At 39.1% G+C, this 20,750-nt stretch overlaps 1 protein-coding gene across 5 annotated transcripts in view; it reads left to right on the forward strand.

Moving 5' to 3' along the window:
• Window positions 1–20,750, forward strand: part of CTNNA2 (catenin alpha 2) — a 1,116,199-nt gene that overhangs the window by 332,056 nt on the left and 763,393 nt on the right. For all 5 annotated transcript variants that reach the window (XM_047854186.1, XM_047854187.1, XM_047854188.1 and 2 more), the window contains exon 4: window positions 15,247–15,413. In XM_047854186.1, the coding sequence (XP_047710142.1) occupies window positions 15,247–15,413 (167 nt within the window). The remainder of the gene's footprint in view (window positions 1–15,246; window positions 15,414–20,750) is intronic.

Consider the following 20,750-nt stretch of genomic DNA (forward strand, 5'->3'; position numbering starts at 1 on the left):
TGCATGTATTTCCAGATGTCTTGGAGAAATAGTTCATGCTCTTCAGTCTCTCGCATCCTCTTGTTTAATCTTTTATGTAAACCTGTGCCCTGGGGTGCTATTTTTCATCTTACTGATGAGTCTTAGAAAGGTTAAGTAACTTGCACAAGGTAACACAAGGTAAAAATTGTCAGAAGGGGAACATAAGCTCAAGAAGTCCAAAGCAGGTTCGTCACTGGTATGTTCTCAGAGGGGGAAAAAAAAAAAGATTATTTTCAGAGCTTGTCATACTGACAATTTTGTTACTTAATTTTTTTACTAGAATAATATTAATACTATTAACATTGTTGCTTTAAGTCTTAGTTTCCATATGTAAAAGTTGATAAGCCTAAATTTCAGTGGAGCACCAAGTTCTGAGTTAGTAGATGATATCTAATTAATGGTGAAAAATGCTGAATCTGTAGTTTTTGAAGTGGTGACGATTAAAGATTAACCATATCTGTCATGTGATAGCATATTAGTTCTTTTGTTGCTTACTTTGATCTCTAATTTTGGGGCATACATATGTATAATAGGTGCAAAGCAGACTAACATTTGTAGGTGGTGATTGATATCTCATTCTGTTATAAGGTATGCTTGCTTTGGAAAACACTATGTGATCTTTGCGTGCACAATGAGAGGTCCTTTATCTGTGTCTGCAGTCTTAAGAAACATCGACTGGGGCATCACACTGCAAAACTTTATGCCAATAGGCCCTAAGTTTAGAGCTTCAAGGTTACTGAGTTCATGTTCTTTTAAGTCTAGCAACCTTATCAAATTCTAGGACTGAGGCCAACTAGGTAGGTGTGTGACCTTGGACAAATGAATAAACCTTTCTAAGCTAAGCCATGGTCTCTTTTATCTTTGAAATGGGCTGTTTTCTACCTCACTGGGAGATCATATATTTAGAGGGCTTATCATTGTGCCTGGTACATAGTGTTTTATAAATAACAGTTATTACTGGTTTTTGTTTTTGTTTTTTGTTTTTTGTTTTTTGTATGATAGTATCCAGAATTGGAAGGGGTCTGTAAGATTTTTTTAGCTATCTATTCTTAAATCTCTGGGGAAGAGGAAAGTGAGCTATAGGAAACTATAAGTGAGGAAGTAACATTACTTAACATTGAAGAGATCCACACAGAGTAGGGCAAAATAGATTGTTGCAATGGTGCCATTTTTTGGAAATGATCTCTAGCTGCATCTGTTTATTATTGAAAATATTAGGTTTGGGGATTCTCAAGTGTAATTATAATGTGTGGCATATGAAACAGAGGAAGGCTTAAGGCTAAATTCTATAAATGGTTCCATTTACTGGTTTTGCCAGCTCTCCATGCCATAGCCTTGACTGGAGTATTTAAATTGGGCACACTTTGTGGGAGCTTATGTGATATGCCTGTGCATACCCATGCATTTTTACCTGAAAAGATTCTTTAACTTGGAATTGTGCGAAGACAAAAACAAGTGGATATGTTAGAAATCACTGAATCCACGCTCTGTCATAGGGATTAAATTGACTACCCCTTGTTTATATAGGGCATCCTGTAAAGGATGCAGGTGGACTCATATTTCCACCTTAGTAACAGCCTTGGACAAGTGTGACTGGGTGGTAACCTCCCTGCAGGCATGAACCAATCAGCTTAGGCTGCCAAGGTCCCTAGTCCAGTGTGCCAGGATGCCTACTTCTTACTTCATGGTTTCAGTACTATCTGAAGATGGTTAAGAATTTTGCTTGTTAAGCCCAGGTATTGTTCAGTAGTGCTTCTCTGTCTCTAAAATAAGTTCATGGCATCTGCAGGTTTCTTGCCATATGCATTTTCTTCCCCAGCTTTTTCTTTAAACTCCTTTTGGGGGCGCCTGGGTGGCTCTGTCGGTTAAGCGTCCGACTTCGGCTCAGGTCATGATCTCACGATCCGTGAGTTCGAGCCCCGCGTCGGGCTCGTGCTGACAGCTCAGAGCCTGGAGCCCGTTTCAGATTCTGTGTCTCCCTCTCTCTCTGCCCCTCCCCTGTTCATGCTCTGTCTCTCTCTGTCTCAAAAATAAATAAATGTTAAAAAAAAATTAAAAAAAAAACCTCCTTTTGGTGAGAAGAGCCACTCGCTGTTCAGTATAGGACTTGAAAATGAACTAATTCCCCTTCATCGTTCAAAACCAGTCCCTGTACTTCGTTGGACACCTCCCAGCAGTGCCCCAGGGCCATTAGTGCTCAGTCCCTCCATCTAGTAATACGTTAAGTGGTGTAAGAATTAACCAACCATGTGTATTTGCCTTAAAAATCCATGTTAGTGTATTAATTCTTATTATGCTGTCATGTAGAGTGGAATACTAACATCAGCATGACCAGAATATTCTCTCCCTACAGGCAGACCTCCATGGGAGGTTAAATTATGCTCCCAATATGAATTTATTAATTTGCCATGAGAAACCTGTTCACTGAGGTACTACTGTGCACCTTCATTCATTGGAAAGTGCGTATAGTGCAAGTTTCAAGTCCTTTATCACTATTTTTCTACTTTTTCTTTAAAGTAAATAAACACTAAGAGGCACAGAATGGGCTCCCTCCCCCTTTGCCTGTGAGCAGCATTCAAGAGGCAGAAACATTCTGAGACTGGCCAGAGAATCAGAGAATGGCTGCAGCTGTTAACACACCAGAGAGTATCCAAGAAGTCTGCAAATACAGAGAAGACTGTATTTATTGTGTGTTTTTTTCCAGTTTAACAATTGTATCCATGCTTTAAACTTTATGTACTTTATAAGATACAGTGTATGGAGTTGAAGAAAAAATATTGAGCATATCATGAAAACATAACTAGCAGACGCCTGGGTGGCTCAGTTGGTTAAGTGTCTGAGTTCTTCTCAGGTCATGATCTCACGGCTCGTGGGTTCAAGCCCCACATTAGGCTCTGTGCTGACAGCTCAGAGCCTGGAGCCTGCTTTGGATTCTGTGTCTCCCTCTCTCTGTCCCTCCATCCCCCCCTTTCTCTCTCTCTCTCTCTCTCTCTCTCTCTCTCTCTCTTTCTCTCTCTCTCAAAAATAAAAATAAACATTAAAAATTTTTAAAAATATATAACTAGCAAAAAATTGTCCTATGTTTCCTTTCATTGGCATACTCTACATTAATTTGAATACGTTGATGGATCGTGTTTTCCAGTGGAAGGAAAGAAAAGGTTAAAATTCATTGACTTCCTGTAATCTTCATTCTTTCACTTCTCTCTCTACAGTGCCCTTCAATTTCATGAAACTGGTATACATGATGGAGTCTCTTTCCTTCAGAAATCTTAGTATAAATCTGAATCAGCCCAGGGAAAGGGGTCTTAAACCTATCAAGCCGACTTTTCATTTAGGGCTTGATGTCAAGAGGTTAAAAAGACCTTGAAATCTCCCTGTTGATCCAGACCTGCTCATATGGGTCCAAGGAATTAATTAATTAATGTTGAAGGGTGTATTTATCTGAGATATTCTGATCTATACTCTTTGCCTTTAGTCCTCTAACAGGGATTTGGGGGAGGGCATTGACAGTGAGCTGCTGGTCTCTGCTAGCTCTTAGAGTTAAGGCTAAAAGCTACACATTGGAGGGACAAAGAAAGAAAAACTTAATCTCTGTCTCACACACATGGAATGATGGATGGATGGATGGATGGATGGATGGATGGATGGACAGATGGATGGACGGACGGACAAGTAGATTGATACAGAAATACACACACACACACACACACACACACACACGCACGCACACACACACACTCAGGATTCCCAACTTCCTAACATTAAGCTTTCTCTGTCTTGAATTTCCAAATGCTCACTCAGTGGTCATTTCTCTGCAGATGTTCTATGGATGACCCTGAATAATTCAGAAAAATCAGGTTGTGAAAAGTAGAGGGCAGAACTTGTGACTTCATCTTGAATATCTAGAAACCTAGCAAGTGTCTACCACAGAGCAGGTACTGAATAAATACTTACTGAATGAATAAAAGGATGAATGAAATGATATGTAACTCTTTATATACTTTCTACACAAACACACATTTACAGTTATAATCACATAATCAACCCTACACTAAGGCAGTATGGCTAGGACTGTCACTCTCCTACCTCTAATCACCCAAATTTCTTTCACCCTTAAGGCTGCACGTTACCCTGTTGGGACATTTTTCCCTGTCAAGGGTGATATTTTTTTATTACCTTATTTCACTTATTTTAAAAAATTATACTTTTGAGTTGGAAGGAGAGAAGTCTGTCTGATACCATCATGACCCTAGTGACAAGTCATTGATCGTAGAAGTGAAGAAAGCTTTGATGAGCATATCTTGGCAGTTTGGTTTTTTTTGGCTTTAGGGTTTTGAGTTACCTTAAATCAATTTTGGTCATTACCTATTGCCAGATCCTGCTGAACAAATGTATTTTTGTTGAATATGTTTTCTTACAATTGATATACTGATGTTGATTTAGATGTAGTTTCTTCCTTGTCCTCTTAATATAGGAACCAGAATGAGAGTGACCTGGGCGCCTCCTTTGGCCGAATAAAGGAGATTCATGGCTATAATCACATTTAAGAAACCGCTATTCCTCTGTGATGACTGGAGAATCAATGGCAGTTCAGAAATTAAAGCAAAGACTGTGCCATTTAAATCTTAGAATCTGATCATTCTGTTTTTTCATTCTCAAACCAGTGAGGATGATCAGTTTTCTCCATGTTGTATTTTAAACTATATTTTAATTGAGCTGTAATTTTATAGCACTGTTTACCAGATTCATAATACCAATTACTTGGAACCTTCTTTGTTTGGCTTCTAATTTTGAAATGTGTGGTAGAGTTTTCTATCTTTAATCAACTTTTCTCATTATGAGGATTGTTCCTGTGTTGTGTGTAGCCAAAGACTACTTTAGGAAAGTTAAGTTGGCTTTTTATTTTACAGTATAGCAATTTCAAGCATAGTTTATCTATCTCTAGCCTATAAGATGTAAATTATATAATGTACCTTTATTATACTTCCCATTTATGTTTCTTTGCATTTATATTTTAGCTGATATGAAATCAGTGATGCAAGTATTATTTCATTCCACTCATGACAATTTTGAGGTACCTCAAAATTAAAACCAGAAACTTACAGATATATTTACACATAAGCATAGTATCAAGACATCCAAACTGGTATAAAAACATTTATATGGACTAACTTGAGGACAGTCCGTTGTGAAGTTTTGAAATCTTAACAAAAACAAAATGTTTCTTTTTTTCAATTTTTTAATGTTTGTTTATTTTTGAGAGAGAGTGAAAGAGAGAGAGAGAAAGGAGTGGAGGAGCAGAGAGAGAGGGAAACACAGAATTGGAAGCAGGCTCCAAGCTCTGAGCTGTCAGCATGGAGCCCCACGCGGGGCTGGAACCCATGGACTGTGAGATCATGACCTGAGCCAAAGTCAGATGCTCAACAAACTGAGCCACCCAGTTGCCCCAAAAACCAAATGTTTCTAAAGAAATATACCACAGTAGTAAACTGAAGCAAATCCAAACTGAGGGTTGAGATCTAGTTGATCTGGACCCTGTCCCCAGTGGACTCTGACCTTGAGCAAGTCATGTAAGTTTCTTGATACTTGTCTTCTCCCCTCTGAAATTGAAGATTTGGGCTCCACCAATGAACTTAGATTTAATATCTCCAAATATATATATATATATATATATATATATATATATATATATATACACACGTATATATATATGTATATACATATATATATATATATAGTAATTTGATCCTGAAATAGATCAGTGACTAGTAATCATTTATTATCTATCTTACTAATTGTTTTGACAACTTGCCAGAAGCCAGGTTTATCTCCTCCAAAGCTGATTGGCAACACTGTTCATGCTAACACTATTAATTTGCTTAAAAGGTCATGTACAAACAAATTATCCTGAGTTGAATGACTAGTTAGTAGGTATTTAACATTTGGAAACCTGTGGGGAGTTGTTTGTTCATCATTTATGCTCTTTTTATAATCCAAATGCAGGATTAGTTCTTGGGCAAGGGCTGATGAATGTTTGTTTTGACATTTACCTTCTCTTTAAAGGATGTTTAAAAAATTTTTGGGGTGCCTGGTGGCTCAGTCGGTTAAGTGTCTGACTCTTGATTTTGGCTCAGGTCATGATCTCACAGTTACATGAGTTCGAGCCCCATGTTAGGCTCCGTGCTGGCGGTGCAGAGCCTGCTTGGGATTCTCTCCTCTCTCTGCCCTTCCCTCACTTGTGCTGTCTCTGTCTCTCTCAAAATAAATTAATAAACTTAAAAAAATTAAAATTTCTTAAGATCTATCTTAGTGAGGAGGGGATCATATTTTTGTGTGTGGTTCAGAAGAACGTATTAAAGACCAAGTAGTTGAAAAAAATACTTTTAATAATTACAGCTGTCTCAAATTGGATGGTTTCTTTTTTTTTAAATGTTTTATTTATTTTTGAGACAGAGAGAGACAGAGCATGAATGGGGGAGGGTCAGAGAGAGGGAGACACAGAATCTGAAACAGGCTCCAGGCTCCGAGCTGTCAGCACAGAGCCCAACGCGGGGCTCGAACTCACGGACTGTGAGATCATGACCTGAGCTGAAGTTGGCCGCTTAACCGACTGAGCCACCCAGGCGCCCCTCAAATTGGATGGTTTCTAAGGGAGGAAGAGGGTTTCTGTCCTAGAGGTCACACCTGGATTTTGCATCTACTAAGATTTAGACTTCATGATGTCTTCTAAGGTATTCTCAAATTCTGGAGTTTGAAGATTAAGTCCTCCCTCCACCTCCCTACTCTACCATTCCTTACATGATGTCTTAATTAGCAAGAAGAAATAAAAATGTCCTGTACATTTGCATGTTGACATGTTGAGCCTGCTGGTATTTTTGATGATCATTCTATCTCTGCTGTCCAGTGTACATGCCCATTCTTTCTTTCCTGAACACACTAAAGGTGTTTGACACCGCATTTCAACTATTTCAGTCTATTGACATTTCAGTAGGTTTTGATTTGTGGTCATGGTTGTAGGAGAGTAAAGATACTGGTCAATAGAAACATTTATTGACTTAAGAATATAAATACGTCAGAAATATGCCTTTTATAGAGAGACTTGCCTTATATATACAGGGTTATTGAAATTATGGTGTTACACAAAAAAAATAATTCATTGGCTCCTTAATTTGCTTTACAAACCAACCTATAAGAAGCCTTCTTTAATTATATATTTGATATAATACACTTATTTCAGAAACATTTATTGTACAGTGAAATTTACATGTTCATCAATTCCTTTTCCCTTTTTTTCCCTATAAAAATATCAAGCGACATTGGGTTCAATACTGATCCTTCATACTCCATTTTTGTGTTAAACTGATCACACCACTGTTTACTGTTTCCAAGTTTATGGTCTTTCACTGAATTTGAGCCCAAGACAATAATTGTGTTTTTGTGGAATGTGGCCCTTGCTATATTTAACAGGTCCTTGCAAAGGTCTCATTTGTGAAATATGCCATATTGTACATGATAATCTTCCTGATTGCAACAATGCAAAATTACCCCATACCCTCTCCTCCCAATGCAGGAAAAGGCTACAGCTGAAATAATTAAAATCCATACGCTTAATGATCTGTACCTTCTGCAGGGTGGCACGTTACTGTCTCTAACAATGTTTAATAGCTCATAACATTCCATACACTTAATCATCAATTACTGGCACTTGTAGTCCTTTTGCATACTGAACATATCTTGATAGAGGGAAAATTGCATTGGAAGAGACTCAGTTACCCACCTTGGAAAAAAAAGAACTGGGCCAGACCGAATGAGGATGAGTGGCTGTCTTTGGAGCTGCTTGAGCCACTGAGGCAGGACCATAGCCAGGCCATCTGGGTGTTTTGGGATTTTGTTAGGTGAGGAGGAGGTTTTAATTTGCTTGTGTAACACTGTACTTTGTTGGTCTCCCAACCACTTCGGGGCTATATCCAGAGCCCCTGATTGGGATGTCAGGTGACTGGGATGCTGGCCTCACCCAGCCACCTGACCCCCCCACAGGTGAATTGCTATTTAGTTTCTGTGTCTTTATATGGAAGGTAAGAGTGAGGTGCTGGACAAACCTGAAGAGGTTCTACCCAGATCAGAATTTCTCCGGTCTTAGTCACTTCAGGGACAATGGAACCATCAGCGTTCTGTCATTTTCCATGTAATTTCTTGTTTGCTCAGAGTTGTTTGGAAAAATGAAGAAAGATAAAGAGTCCACAGAGTCTACTACCCTTGGTAGGATGACAAAGGGAAAAGCAAAATCCTTATTTTATAATAATTACATGTTTAAAAAAATTTTTTTAATGTTTATTTTTGAGAGAGAGACAGCCAGAGCACGAGCAGGGGAGAGGCAGAGAGAGAGGGAGACCCAGAATCTGAAGCAGGCTCCAGACTCTGAACCGTCAACACAGAGCCTGAAGTGGGGCTCAAACTCACGGACGGTGAGATCATGACCTGAACTGAGGTCAGACGCTTAACTGACTGAGCCACACAGGCACCCCTAACTAAATGGCTTTGATGTAGTTTGCATGATACCTCCTCTTTATATACATAAATATTATTTATTAAACATTACTATGTTAATTATTTTAATTGTTTAATATAATTGTGCACTAATATACATTACATCTATAATAATTATATAACATACATTGTATTTAACATTGTAATTAGTTATATATTATTAATATGCCATATAATTATAATTATACATGATTAATATATATAATATGTATTATGCATATAAGGCTTTGTTTGCATATTTAGGCCAAAGATTAGTTTGTTTTGGTAACAGAAGGACATGAACTGTGCCAGCAATGCTGTAGATGCTCAGGGATAGAAGTGACAGGATCTGCAGGAGGTAGCTTCTTTTAATGCAGATTTTGCTTGAGAAAATACATAATTTCATCCTCCCTGAGCCTCAGAGAAAAATTCTGATTGTCGACCTTTCCTCCCAATCATGGATTTTAGTCATAACCAGCCTGGGGTGAAATGCACACCTTGCTGTCTCAAGTTCTTGATTGTTTCCAAAAAATTTTAAGACTTTTCCCCTCTTGGTAGCAAATGCTTATGAGAACAAAACAAAGGAGAGGCTACTTTTCTAGTCACCTTCCTTTCTTAGACTTTACAGCTTCTCTGCTGCTGACTGAACTCACAAGATCAACTTAAAACAAATGGAAGAAAATATTCCTATTATGTCACTGATAAGTGCATAGCATTCAGGATTTTGTCCTCTCTTCTTGCCTTAGCAGCAGTTGGATCTTTTTTAAAACATAAAGTGCCAGACAGGCCTTCCTTTGCTCTTCCCAACATTCATTGAGTCACTGTACAGTATAAAATATATGTTAGGTGCTAGGAATAAAGAAATCAATATGCTACAATTATTTGTACCCTGACCAGATTTACAGTCTTGGGAAAGGGTTGAGGACTCAAATGTATGCAGCATAGGCAGCCATAATTCAGCTCTGATAAGAGACAATAGGGAATATTGGAGCCTGGAAATAATTGGAGAAATGCCTTTATTTAGTTCTTCCCTCCAACCTTCCTTCCTTCCTTCCTTCCTTCCTTCCTTCCTTCTTCATAATACTCTGCTAACTGAATAAAATAGTTCTTTGATAGAGGGAAATAGTGTACTCATCTCCAACTCATAATACACATCCAAATGGAATTATGAAAATACATAATTTTAATGCAGTAAGTAGATTCTTAAAGTTATTTCTAAATTATAGTTGTTAATAGCACAGATCCTAGAGCCAGACTGATTGTCAATGGTGGCTCTCCCACTTGCCAGCTGTTTGACCTTAGGCAAGTAATCTTCCTTTTCTTTCTTCAATTTCCTCAGGTACAAATGATGACAGTGCAAGTATTTACTTCATCAGGTTCTCTTGAGTAGTAATTGAATTTTAACAAATAAAACTCTTCAAACAGAACTTGGCACACCATGAGCTCTAAATAAAAGACTGTTCTTACTAGGGAAAAGACAAGACAGCACATGTTAAAATATTAAGTCTGAATAGACACAACCTGATAGATTCTTAAAATGGAAGGAATCCTGAGTCACCTTGTGGGCACCATATACTTGCTGCTGAAATAAGCCCAGAGAGGAATATTTTTCAGTATTTACTTATGCATTTAGTTCAACTGTACACCAGCCAACTCTGGATAATTCCTATCAAGGGAGTGCTCACCTTTGTCTTCGAAAAAGGAGCCAAGAGACATAATGTAATGTGTCAAAATCTTGTCTGGTAATACTGTAACTTCCATGGTGTTCCATGTTTACATTGGCCATTCCTGGTTTTGTTTTTTTCTTAACTAGAAGATCTAATAGGCTTTACTAAGCAATTCATCAATTGGGCAGCATCCCATTTAGCCAATAGAGAGATGCTCCCTACATTGACCCTTCATTTAACATTTCATTTGCTTTATCTCCAGTGAAGATACGTATTTCCCACCATGCTTTGAAAATGAGCTAACCATAGCAGTAAATGGTTTTTAAACACTACATTGCTTTACAGATTCTACAACATAATCAAAATGATAAAACATTCAGATGATGTGCAGTGTCTACTCAATTATTATTTTAAAATTCTGTTGTGTCTGTTCTTTCACTGTCTCTGTGAGTGTGTGGCTCAAAGAAGATGTGTAGTTTGGGGAGCAGAACCAGACAAGAGTGTGTGAAGCAGTGGTCAGGTATTAGACTTCACTAATCTTTCTTGTGTAAAAATGCATTGCATTTTCTACATTGCTGCAGAGGATTCATTTCTCAGGATTTTCTAAGGTTTGTACCTCGAGGAAAATATGTGTGAAAAAGGTTCTGAGGCAGCCATAGGTTATTATGAAAAGGGAACAAATTATAGCTAAGAGGGTTGGAAACTTTGCTCTTTATTTCTCATCTTCTCTAGGAAGTCTACAATGGGAAAATATCAAGAACATGAACCATCAATATGTGCCCTATACTTTATGTAATTAGGCAAAAAAATCTATGTAATTAAAGGAGAATTTATATAACTAGACAAAGGAGAATATACAGTTGCAGATATTACATATGATAACTGTTGGTTAGACATATTGGATAGAGAACTTTCTGGAAGACAGCTCAACACTCTCTGAATCTAGCTTTTCACCATACCCTTTTCCCTCACTTCTCACAGTTTTCCAGTAGTTCATCTGTCAAGTATTTAAAGAGAGCTTTTGTTACATGCAGGCTCTGCCTTCAAAGGATGCACCACATGGTATTTCATGCTATTTTGGTTCATAATCTGCTTCCAAAATGACTTTTCTACTCCTGAGACTCTGTCCTCTGTATGTTATCCACCTCTTCTATTTATTATTATCATCCTGCATCATTCCACATTTGAGTAGATATTATTTCAAGCTTATGCATGATTATCCATCCATCCCGGGGCCTCTGGGGTAACATAAGAACCAGAACAAGCATCAGTGTGAAAGCCAAGTACTGGAAACATTTGGGAGGGGAGTTATTTTCTGCCTTAAAACAATAAATATTTTTATTGGGCAGATGCTTCTAAATTATTGTGTGCACAGTAATGGAATCGACCAAAATATGCACTTCCAAACCTTTAACAAGGAGTTCATGAGCTATTCTTGTAGGGGGGAGGATCACAGTGATAGTGGGAGCAGTGATATTAATGACAATAATGAGTGAGCCCCCATTATGAGTAAAGACTTGTGCTGGGTGCTTTGACTGTATCACCTGTAACCTTTAACCATAATGACAGGTCCACAAGGAAGCTCTCATTATTTCTGCCCCTGTTTTGTAGTTGAGGGGACTCAAACACAAAGGTTGAATAATCGCCAAGCTCTCATTTTTGGTAATGGTTGCTGTGGCATTAGAGTGTGATCCTAGGTCTTTGTGATTTTAAAGGTTACTTCTCCTTTAATCTATGAGTTAATATATGTATGGTTTTTAGAACAATACTTACATAATAAGCCTTTATATAGAAGCTCTCTGTACATGTTGTTATTCCCTTTGGTCACTTATTTGGAGATGTTAATTTTTCTTCTCTCTAGCAGGTGGTAGTGGCTTGAGGAGATCAAAGGCTTTACTAGAGAAAATTTTTTGTGAGCTTAGGTCCATATCAAGTAACTGAGATTGAATAAAATGGTATATATATTTTTAAAAAGGCAGATCTATTATCCTCTCTTCATTGATCCCTTCTCTCTTCTACACATGCATGCTGTTTCTTAGCTAAATATTTTAGTCCTCTAGAAAAGGCGGTTCCCTGGGAAAATAACAGATTTTATCCTGATAAACTCACTTATCATTGCTTAATATAGATTTCCATTTTAATTCAGTAATCTTAAAACTACAGGGAAATAAAATGCATTAAAGTCATAGTTGACTTCAGATTGTCTTTCCTTTAAAATCTTTAACAACATAAAATCATTTATACCTGTTTAAAATGAGTTTTTACTTGTAACTTGAATCAAATCATCTTCTATTTATCTTAGAATAATGTCAGAATTTAGCATGAGGTTTCCACTTGCAGAGTCACATTAACTAATGTGGGTCTCTCTCCTCTCAATCTCTCTTCCCCTTCCCTTCTCTAGTCTCTCATGGACATCTCCAGAGATCCTTCCTGGGGTGTCTGCTGGGGGCCACAACTTGATTAGCTCCATGTGAGAGCTCTATATTGCTACGTGTTGCTCAGCTTTGAAGCAGTATTGCTGACTGAATGGCCAGTATCTGGATTAAGTGCCATTATACTGACACTTTATATAGAAACCTGTACTTGAATATTAGGTTGATTAGATAGGGTTCCTCCTCATGCTGATGGGTGCAGCTGGGCTCACCTCCGAGGGCCCTTGGTATAGAGAGTAGCCCTACCTGAGTGGCCTACTGTTATTGTGGCTCATATACCAATTTCGCTTGCAGAATTTGGGTTCAACCATGTTACTTACTATAGGTTCATATGCAGAATAAATCTCCCCTTTCCTTGAATAAGTAGATTCATTCCAACATCAGCTACTGCACCCGTGATACCATACACAAATTTGTCCATCTTTAGATGTGGTGACCTTCTCAATATTTCATTAGATTTGCTACCACTGTGGATGTTCTTTCCAGCTGCACTATGCAGAGTGAGAATGAGATAGTCTTCTCCCACAACACAGATATCTGCCAGTGAGTCTTTTTTTTTTTTTTTTGAGGGGGGTGGTTCAGGGAGTGAGGAGATTTATGCAATCCTGTAGCAAGGGTGGGACACCTGAATTAAAATGTATCTCCTAGTTGCCAGCCTCTACCTTAAAGTATATTTAGTCCTGAAGAGTCAGACCTTAAAAATTCACCTTTGTGCCAATATGGTAATGAATTTTTACATGTCTCCCGTGCTGTTAATCAAGCTATTTGTTTGTGTATCGGCATTGAGACTAGGCTTATTGTAGACAGTAGTCTCTTTTAAAAATCTAACAATGCGATATATTTCCTGACATGACTTCGTTTCCCAAGCATGAAAAGTATCCCTCTGAGGGTTTGAATAACTGTAACATTGAGCGAATTACATTCTATTCTGATCTGCTTGTGAAATGGAAAGGGGTGGTTTGTTTTGTTTTGTTTTCTCTTGTGTCTGAGGATACATTACAGGACACAGAGTCTTTCAGTGATATAATTGACTAGGTTTGGATTAATAGATCAGAAGTAATCATTTGTATAATAAATATTGAATGATTTTTTTACCCTAAATTAAATAATTGGTCATATTAACTCTCTTTTTCAAGTTTATTGAAGAAGCTTGTATTGCCCCTGTGTATGCTTTGCTATGTGAAGCCTCATGATTCTGCTTCCCAGGCCTCTTTACCCCGGGTGATATCCAGTCCACTGACAGGGAACCTATCTCATCCTCGTCAGTGACCCCTCTGTTTGCTACTCCTGCATCCCTTTGTACAAATATTCAGTATTCACCAAACACTTGCCTTCCTCCTGGTCTCCACATCTGATCAGTCCCCATATCTGGTCATGCTTGAACACAGATCTCATTAATATCCTCTCTGTATCCCTTCCTCGCTGTATCCCATTTCTATTTCCCTGGCCCAGGACCTCATTACTGCTGCTTTCCAACAGTCATGCACTTGCCCTAATAACTAGTGTCTCTGCCCTAAACTTGTCCCCTGCACTTTATTTCATGTGATGTAGCCAAAATAAAAATCTATTAATGTCACTTGCATCCCTGCTGAGGACACAGTTCAGATCTCGTTCATGGCTTTCCAAGAACTGCCACCTCTATTCTCTGTACCCGTTCGTCCCCGTGCCTCCCACATGACTGTGGTTCCTCACACTCAGCATCCTGCTCCAGGTTTCAGAGCCTCACACGGCATTTATGCTTCTGAGGGTGCTGTTCCCACCACTGTCTTTCTGGTGAGCACTTCTTAGTTCTTCAGAGCCCATCAATGTTGACAGCTTCTCCCTGCCTCACGCTAAATACATCAATCACTTCCCCTTCTTTGCCTATGGTCTTGATCATAAGCCTGTGGTGGTATGTAATCACAGATATTATGAGTATGTATTTACATCATGTTTCCTTATTAGATGGGAAACTCCTAGAGATCAGGGTGTCCTCAGTCACTTCTGTAATTCCAGAGCTTAATAATATCTGACATAGTACAGGCTTAATCAGCATTTGTTGGATTGGTTCAATTCTCTTATAAATGCTCTCTAAATTAGAGAATAGCTTCTTAGCAGGGTATTAAAAGACTATATTTGGGTATCTCTGTAGTCTGTTATTCTCTGATTAGCACAATTAAGAGTACAGTGTTAATGAGGCCAAGGTTTTAGTTTCATTCCTCTGTGGAGCAGTTAACTTTGCACCTCAACTGTCAGTGAGCTCAACTAGCTGCCTAGTAAATACCATTGGCTCCAAGGGAAATGAAATGTGAGACTGATTAAGGTCAGGGCAAATTCATCTCAACTATTAGACACATTGAATTGAATATATTCCTTATTGATGTTTAAAGCATAATTTCACACTTCTGTGTGAAACGAACACCTTATTTAGTCCACAGCCTCTGTCCAATGTGCACTGATGCATTGAACTTCAAGGTGGGTTGTGATGGAGAGTGGCAGGAATACCTCCTGTTCATGGTGGTTTTGCGATAAGAAGAATAATCATCCATCCATGGATCTTTATGATTGCCAGCCTCTGAGCTTGCCCTCTACCCACACAGCTCTCCATCTCTGTCTTTCAGGTGAGACAATGCGCATCGCCTCTTCGGAGTTTGCTGATGACCCGTGCTCATCAGTGAAGCGTGGCACCATGGTGAGGGCGGCGAGGGCTTTGCTCTCAGCTGTGACGCGCTTACTCATCCTGGCGGACATGGCGGATGTCATGAGACTTTTATCTCACCTGAAAATTGTACGTATGTGGAACTTAGTGAAACTTGCTTTAGGGGCGTGGTAATATTGACTATGTATATTAGAGCTCAGAACTGTACCAAAGATGTTTCACTACTCACCAGATCACTTACCCAAGTGGTATACCTCCAAGTTTTTCTATTTTTTAATGTATTTATTTTGAGAGAGAGAGAGAGAGAGAGAGAGCGAGCACACTTGCATGTGAGGTAGGGGCAGAGAGAGAGGGAGAGAGACTTCTAGGCAGACTCCATGCTGACACAGTGCAGAGTCTGACATAGGGCTCAAACTTGTGAACCGTGAGATCATGACCTCAGCCGAAATCAAGAGTTGGACATTTAATGACTTAGCCACCCAATTGTCCCTACCCCCAAATCTTTCTAATACTAAAATTACATTTAATAATATACAAGAAAAGTTATGGAAGGTTCACTTGGGTTTGGACTCTCCTCTTACTTCCTGGAATTCAAAACAGTATATTCTTTTAGGCCCCAGAGGCTGAGGACGGTGTACCTGCCTTGGCCCTATCTTGCGATTCAGAATAGTGCGGTCCGTGTGGTAATTCAGAGTAGGTCAGTTCTTCTGGTTAGCTGGCCAAATGACCACCGATGCCCACCCTAATATGGATTGTGTGTTGAATTCTATTTTGTTACCTGCTCCATCCTTGCACTTCCATAGTCTGGCAATAAAGAGCCTCATGTACACATCTCATTGTTAAAGTCAATCTTGTTGCACCAAGTCTGGCATCTAACATACCTGGGTGGATTGGGTGGGCATTTCCATGCCGCACTAACCCATAGACTCTCATTATAAGTGCCTTGCTTGTCACATTTCCTTCATTCTCTTCAACTCTTTTGTTTCCTAATGGAAGTGGAGCCCTGCCCTAGTCACAAATTTTACTAGACCAGGGTTAAGGCAAGCCTTTCCAGTCCTTGACAGCTAGGCCTTTCTCTAGGCTGACTTCCATCTGTCTGCAACCAGGGTAGTTCAGTCCTCTGAACTCAGATAACATAATTCAACTCCTTAGGAGTATGGCTTCTGCCTAGAGAGTTTTTATCCCACGCCTCAGTTAATTTCACTTCTGGACAATTAGCACCAACCTTGGACTGACATCAGGGTCCTTAGATGGTAAGATGTGAACCATGGGCTTTTCATTTTTTGGGAGTCAACCTATTGCTGGTTTAGTTCCCCTACCTATGGCCATTCCTGGCTTATCATTTTCCCTATTATCCAACCCTTGAGGTTTTTATTTTCTCTGTCAGTGAAATGAAAAGTAGGGGCAGGTGAGATAAGGAAATGAATCATGAGAGCCCACTCTCACCTTACTTTCTGTCTCAGATTTGTTCTGTAGAGGGATTCATCAAGAAATTTCTAAAACAAGTGGTTGTCTGTCAAAAAGTCTTGAGTCACATCTTACCTGAGCTGACCCCAAAAAAAGAGTCAAGACTCCAGGTTATGTATCAACTCTATGGTATTATAAAAGGTCTCAAATTCCAACATCTCCAGTATGAGTTCCATGATCATTAACCACAAAGCAAAGATACAGCTGTTCTCTGTTTCTATAAGGGTGCACAGATCTGAAGACCCAAGGGCACAAAGCTGAGCCTGCTTGGGAGTTTCCTCTCAGATTTTTCTGAGAATGGGCCTGTAAAAGCCAAGAAAGGCTCTTGCAGATTAGATGAGGTGAGCAGTATGAGGAGAGACTTTACCTAGTTCAGAGGATATCAACAGCCAGTACAACATTATGATTCACCATTTGGCTACTGGAATAAGATTAATTTTGGTTTGCTGTCCACTTGCCAACTGTGTTGTAATCTACCGTATAACCTCCTTATGTATCAGACGCTGCATCTGTTAATATGGGGCTAGTGGTAGTATAGCCCACAGAGTTGTAGGGAGTTTAAAAAGGGTCAAATTCCTAGGAAGCATTTATCACAAAGTTTGGTGCAAAGTAAGCTTCTCGCTTTATTCACATTTTAGGCAACAAGTAACTTTGTTCTCAAGTGTGTGGGAGAAAAGTTTCATCTTTCTCTTGCAGCCTGCTGAATCTTCAAATGCAACATTTTAAGAAAGATCTTCCCTTAGATAGACAATCTCCCTTTCCCAGGGAGAGAATAGGACCCAACCTCAAGAAATTAACTTGACATCCCATATGTTCTTTTTCTGCGCCTCTGAAGGCCCTGTTCAGCCATTCCTGTGATGACAGGCTGAATCTTCTCCCCAAGCTGCCCACATGCAGAGGGTGTCCGTCCTCCAAGTTGAGGTGGGACATACAGCACTGGTTCCTGCCTGTAATCCTGCCTCTCCACCCACTTGTTTTGACCAGTGCTGTCTACTGATAATATCACCACAGTCTGTTGTCTTGTGGAGTCAATTGTATTCTCTTCCCAACACAGCAGATGAAGGGAAGTAGGGGGAAAAAAAACGGGTTTAGCACAAAACCACGGAAAGGTCAACCCAGCAATATTAAGTAGTCCTGTCAGACTGTCAGTAGTAAAATTAAAAGTGATTGCAGACTAAATAACACCTTTGTTCTCCGGAGAGCACCGCCTCTGTAGAGGGTAGCCGTGGTGGAACATTGCTCTCTTGTGGAGCAAGGAAGGAAGTGCAAGGCGAGGGCTTCCCAGACGCAGGTGGTGGCGGGTCTCACGCTCCGGGTTCAAGTCAGTCAGGCTTTCAAATCAGGCGGCTGTTGCCTCCCCGCAAAAACCCACAATATGTCAACAATCCATCCCACATGACCCTGTTGTATACTTCTACTTTAGCTTTTTGTTCTTTTTCGTAGAAGCACATTCTCTCATTCACAAACAAGTGTTGTCTGCAAGCATCTATGTATGTATTTGTTTTTAACTCAGATGAAGTAAACATCTTTATATGTTTGAATGGAGCAGGTTAGAAATGGTCATCTACACCTTTCTCAAAGCTTTTTCCATATAAAAAATGAGTTTCCTTACCGCACGGGTGATAATACCGAGGTAACAAAAAGGAGTGACAAGTGCTTTGCCATAAAGTAGTGACTCCAGGTGCGCCTGGGTGGTTCAGTCCAACTGAGCATCTGACTCTTGATTTCGGCTCAGGTCGTGACCTCTCAGCTTTGGATTCAATCTCTCTGCCCCTCCTCCACTTGTGCTTTCTCTCTTTCTCAAAGTAAGTAAATAAAAACTTAAAAAATAAATTAATTAAAAAAAAGTAGTGACTCCATTTTCTTTTGGTTGAGATGATAGAGTAATACCCTATGGTGGGTCTGTAGGTTCCTGCCATGGTAACCTTTTTACCTTTAAGCATTATGCATAATATCTTCCTTTTTATCTCTTAGGCCATATGCCAAATTTTTACTGCTATTCTTTCCAGACAATGATTTTTTCTCATTTCTGAATGACTTACAGGAACATAGAGGGAGTTGCTTGATCAGAACCTTATAGTCATGTTTCTCCATCAATAATTCACTAAGTAGATGAAGTATAGTCAGTTTATTCTCCTAAAATGCCCATTTTCATTCTCTGCCCTGCACCCCAATAAATAATTATCAGAAAATTGAGTAATAATGAGCAAATATAATTCACTCTGTAAAAATGAATCAAGAATTGGGATATCTGTGGAGTTTGTGTGATTTGGCAGGGTGTGCGATTTTGCATTCTGCTACCTGAAAATTATGTTTGGAAACATATGTTTACATGACTGCTAAAGAGCCTATCTTTTCCTATAACACAGATACCCCTGTGCCCATATTAAACTACTTGTATTATTATGCAAGTATTTGTATGGGCTTTAAGGTTGAGCTTTTTTTAAACATACATTCAGAATTCTCATGATTACAAAAGGTTTTTGCTGCTGTGTTTGCTTTAAAATCAGGATGATAGTGATGGAATAGTAGGTGACATACAATTCAAAGCTGGGTTATCACCCAGGTGGGAATCTAATGTTCCTCAGAAAAGCTAAAGTAATCATTTGCACATCAGACATCATTAAAAAATACTGAATTATAATCACCTTCATTGTTGAAGTTGCTGGTGAGTGATTCCCTAGCCAGACGTCTGATGTATCCTGCAATCAGCTGACATTGTCAGTGTGTTAGGTTCATATGTGGCACTTCAGACTTCTCAAGGAATCCTGCATTGCAATTGGTGATCATGAAGAGGGATATTTATTTTCCCTAGACTCTGAATTAATGTAATCAGATCGTATTGTCAGTGCTTAGCGTTGGCGATGGCATCACACACATAAACTCATCTTGACATGTATGTGTCAGAGAAAACAACCCCCTTTTTTCTATCCTCAGGCTAAGTCCTGGAATAATGATGTTCTTGATCATCTCAGAATCCCTCTCTAGAAAGTGGAATGGCAAAACAGAAAAACAACAACCCCTTAGTCAATTTCTCAGGAAAGTCAGATTGCCTTCGTAGCAACCAGGGGCTAGCTCTAATGCTGCTGCCTCCTGTTTGCAGGACATTGATGAGACAGGGTGACTTTAATATTACCTCTGCTTTTTGGGACATAAGCATCAAATAGTGTTGTGTGTCCTCAGTAACGGATTATTTCTCAGTAGTTGGCTGTGTAGTCCTACAGCTCTAATGTGGCTCTTGTGTTTGAAGAACAGCAGTCAATTGACATAAAATAGCCTTGTTTCTGATTATAAAGAGGGAAATTACTGCCCAGGTTCTTAGCATATCTTTTCTGTCACAGCTATTGCGGCATTAACTTCACACAGCTGGGTTGTTTGGAATTTATTTATGTATTCAGTTATCGTTTCAAAAAGGACTTACTGGATGCCTAGTGTATACAAGACACTGTGCTCGGATAACTTCAAAGGTGAATAAGTCTCAGCCCCTGGCTTCAAAACTTCATAGGCTACTAGGGAAGACATTAAGAAAAAAAGCATTGCATATTAGGAAAATGTGCACATGGCTGTGATCTCACCTACAATGAAGTTATACTAATTAGGATGTTTTCCACTTTAAGTAACACAAACTCAACTCAACTTGGTATTTTATTTTATTTTTTAATTAATTAATTATTTTTTTAGTTTACATCCAAGTTAGCCTATAGTACAGCAATGAATTCAGGAGTAGATTCCTTAAGCCCCTTACCCATTTAGCCCATTCCCCTTGCCACAACCCCTCCAACAACCCTCTGTTTGTTCTCTATATTTGAGTCTCTTATGTTTTGTCCCCCTCCATGTTTTTATATTATTTTTGCTTCCCTTCCCTTAAGTTTATCTGTTTTGTATCTTCAATTCTTCATATGACTTCAGTCATATGAGATTTATCTTTCTCTAATTTCACTTAGCATAATACACTCTAGTTCCATCCACATAGTTGCAAATGGCAAAATTTCTTTCTTT

Source organism: Prionailurus viverrinus, chromosome A3 (assembly GCF_022837055.1).
Source record: "Prionailurus viverrinus isolate Anna chromosome A3, UM_Priviv_1.0, whole genome shotgun sequence".
Lineage (NCBI taxonomy): Eukaryota > Metazoa > Chordata > Mammalia > Carnivora > Felidae > Prionailurus > Prionailurus viverrinus.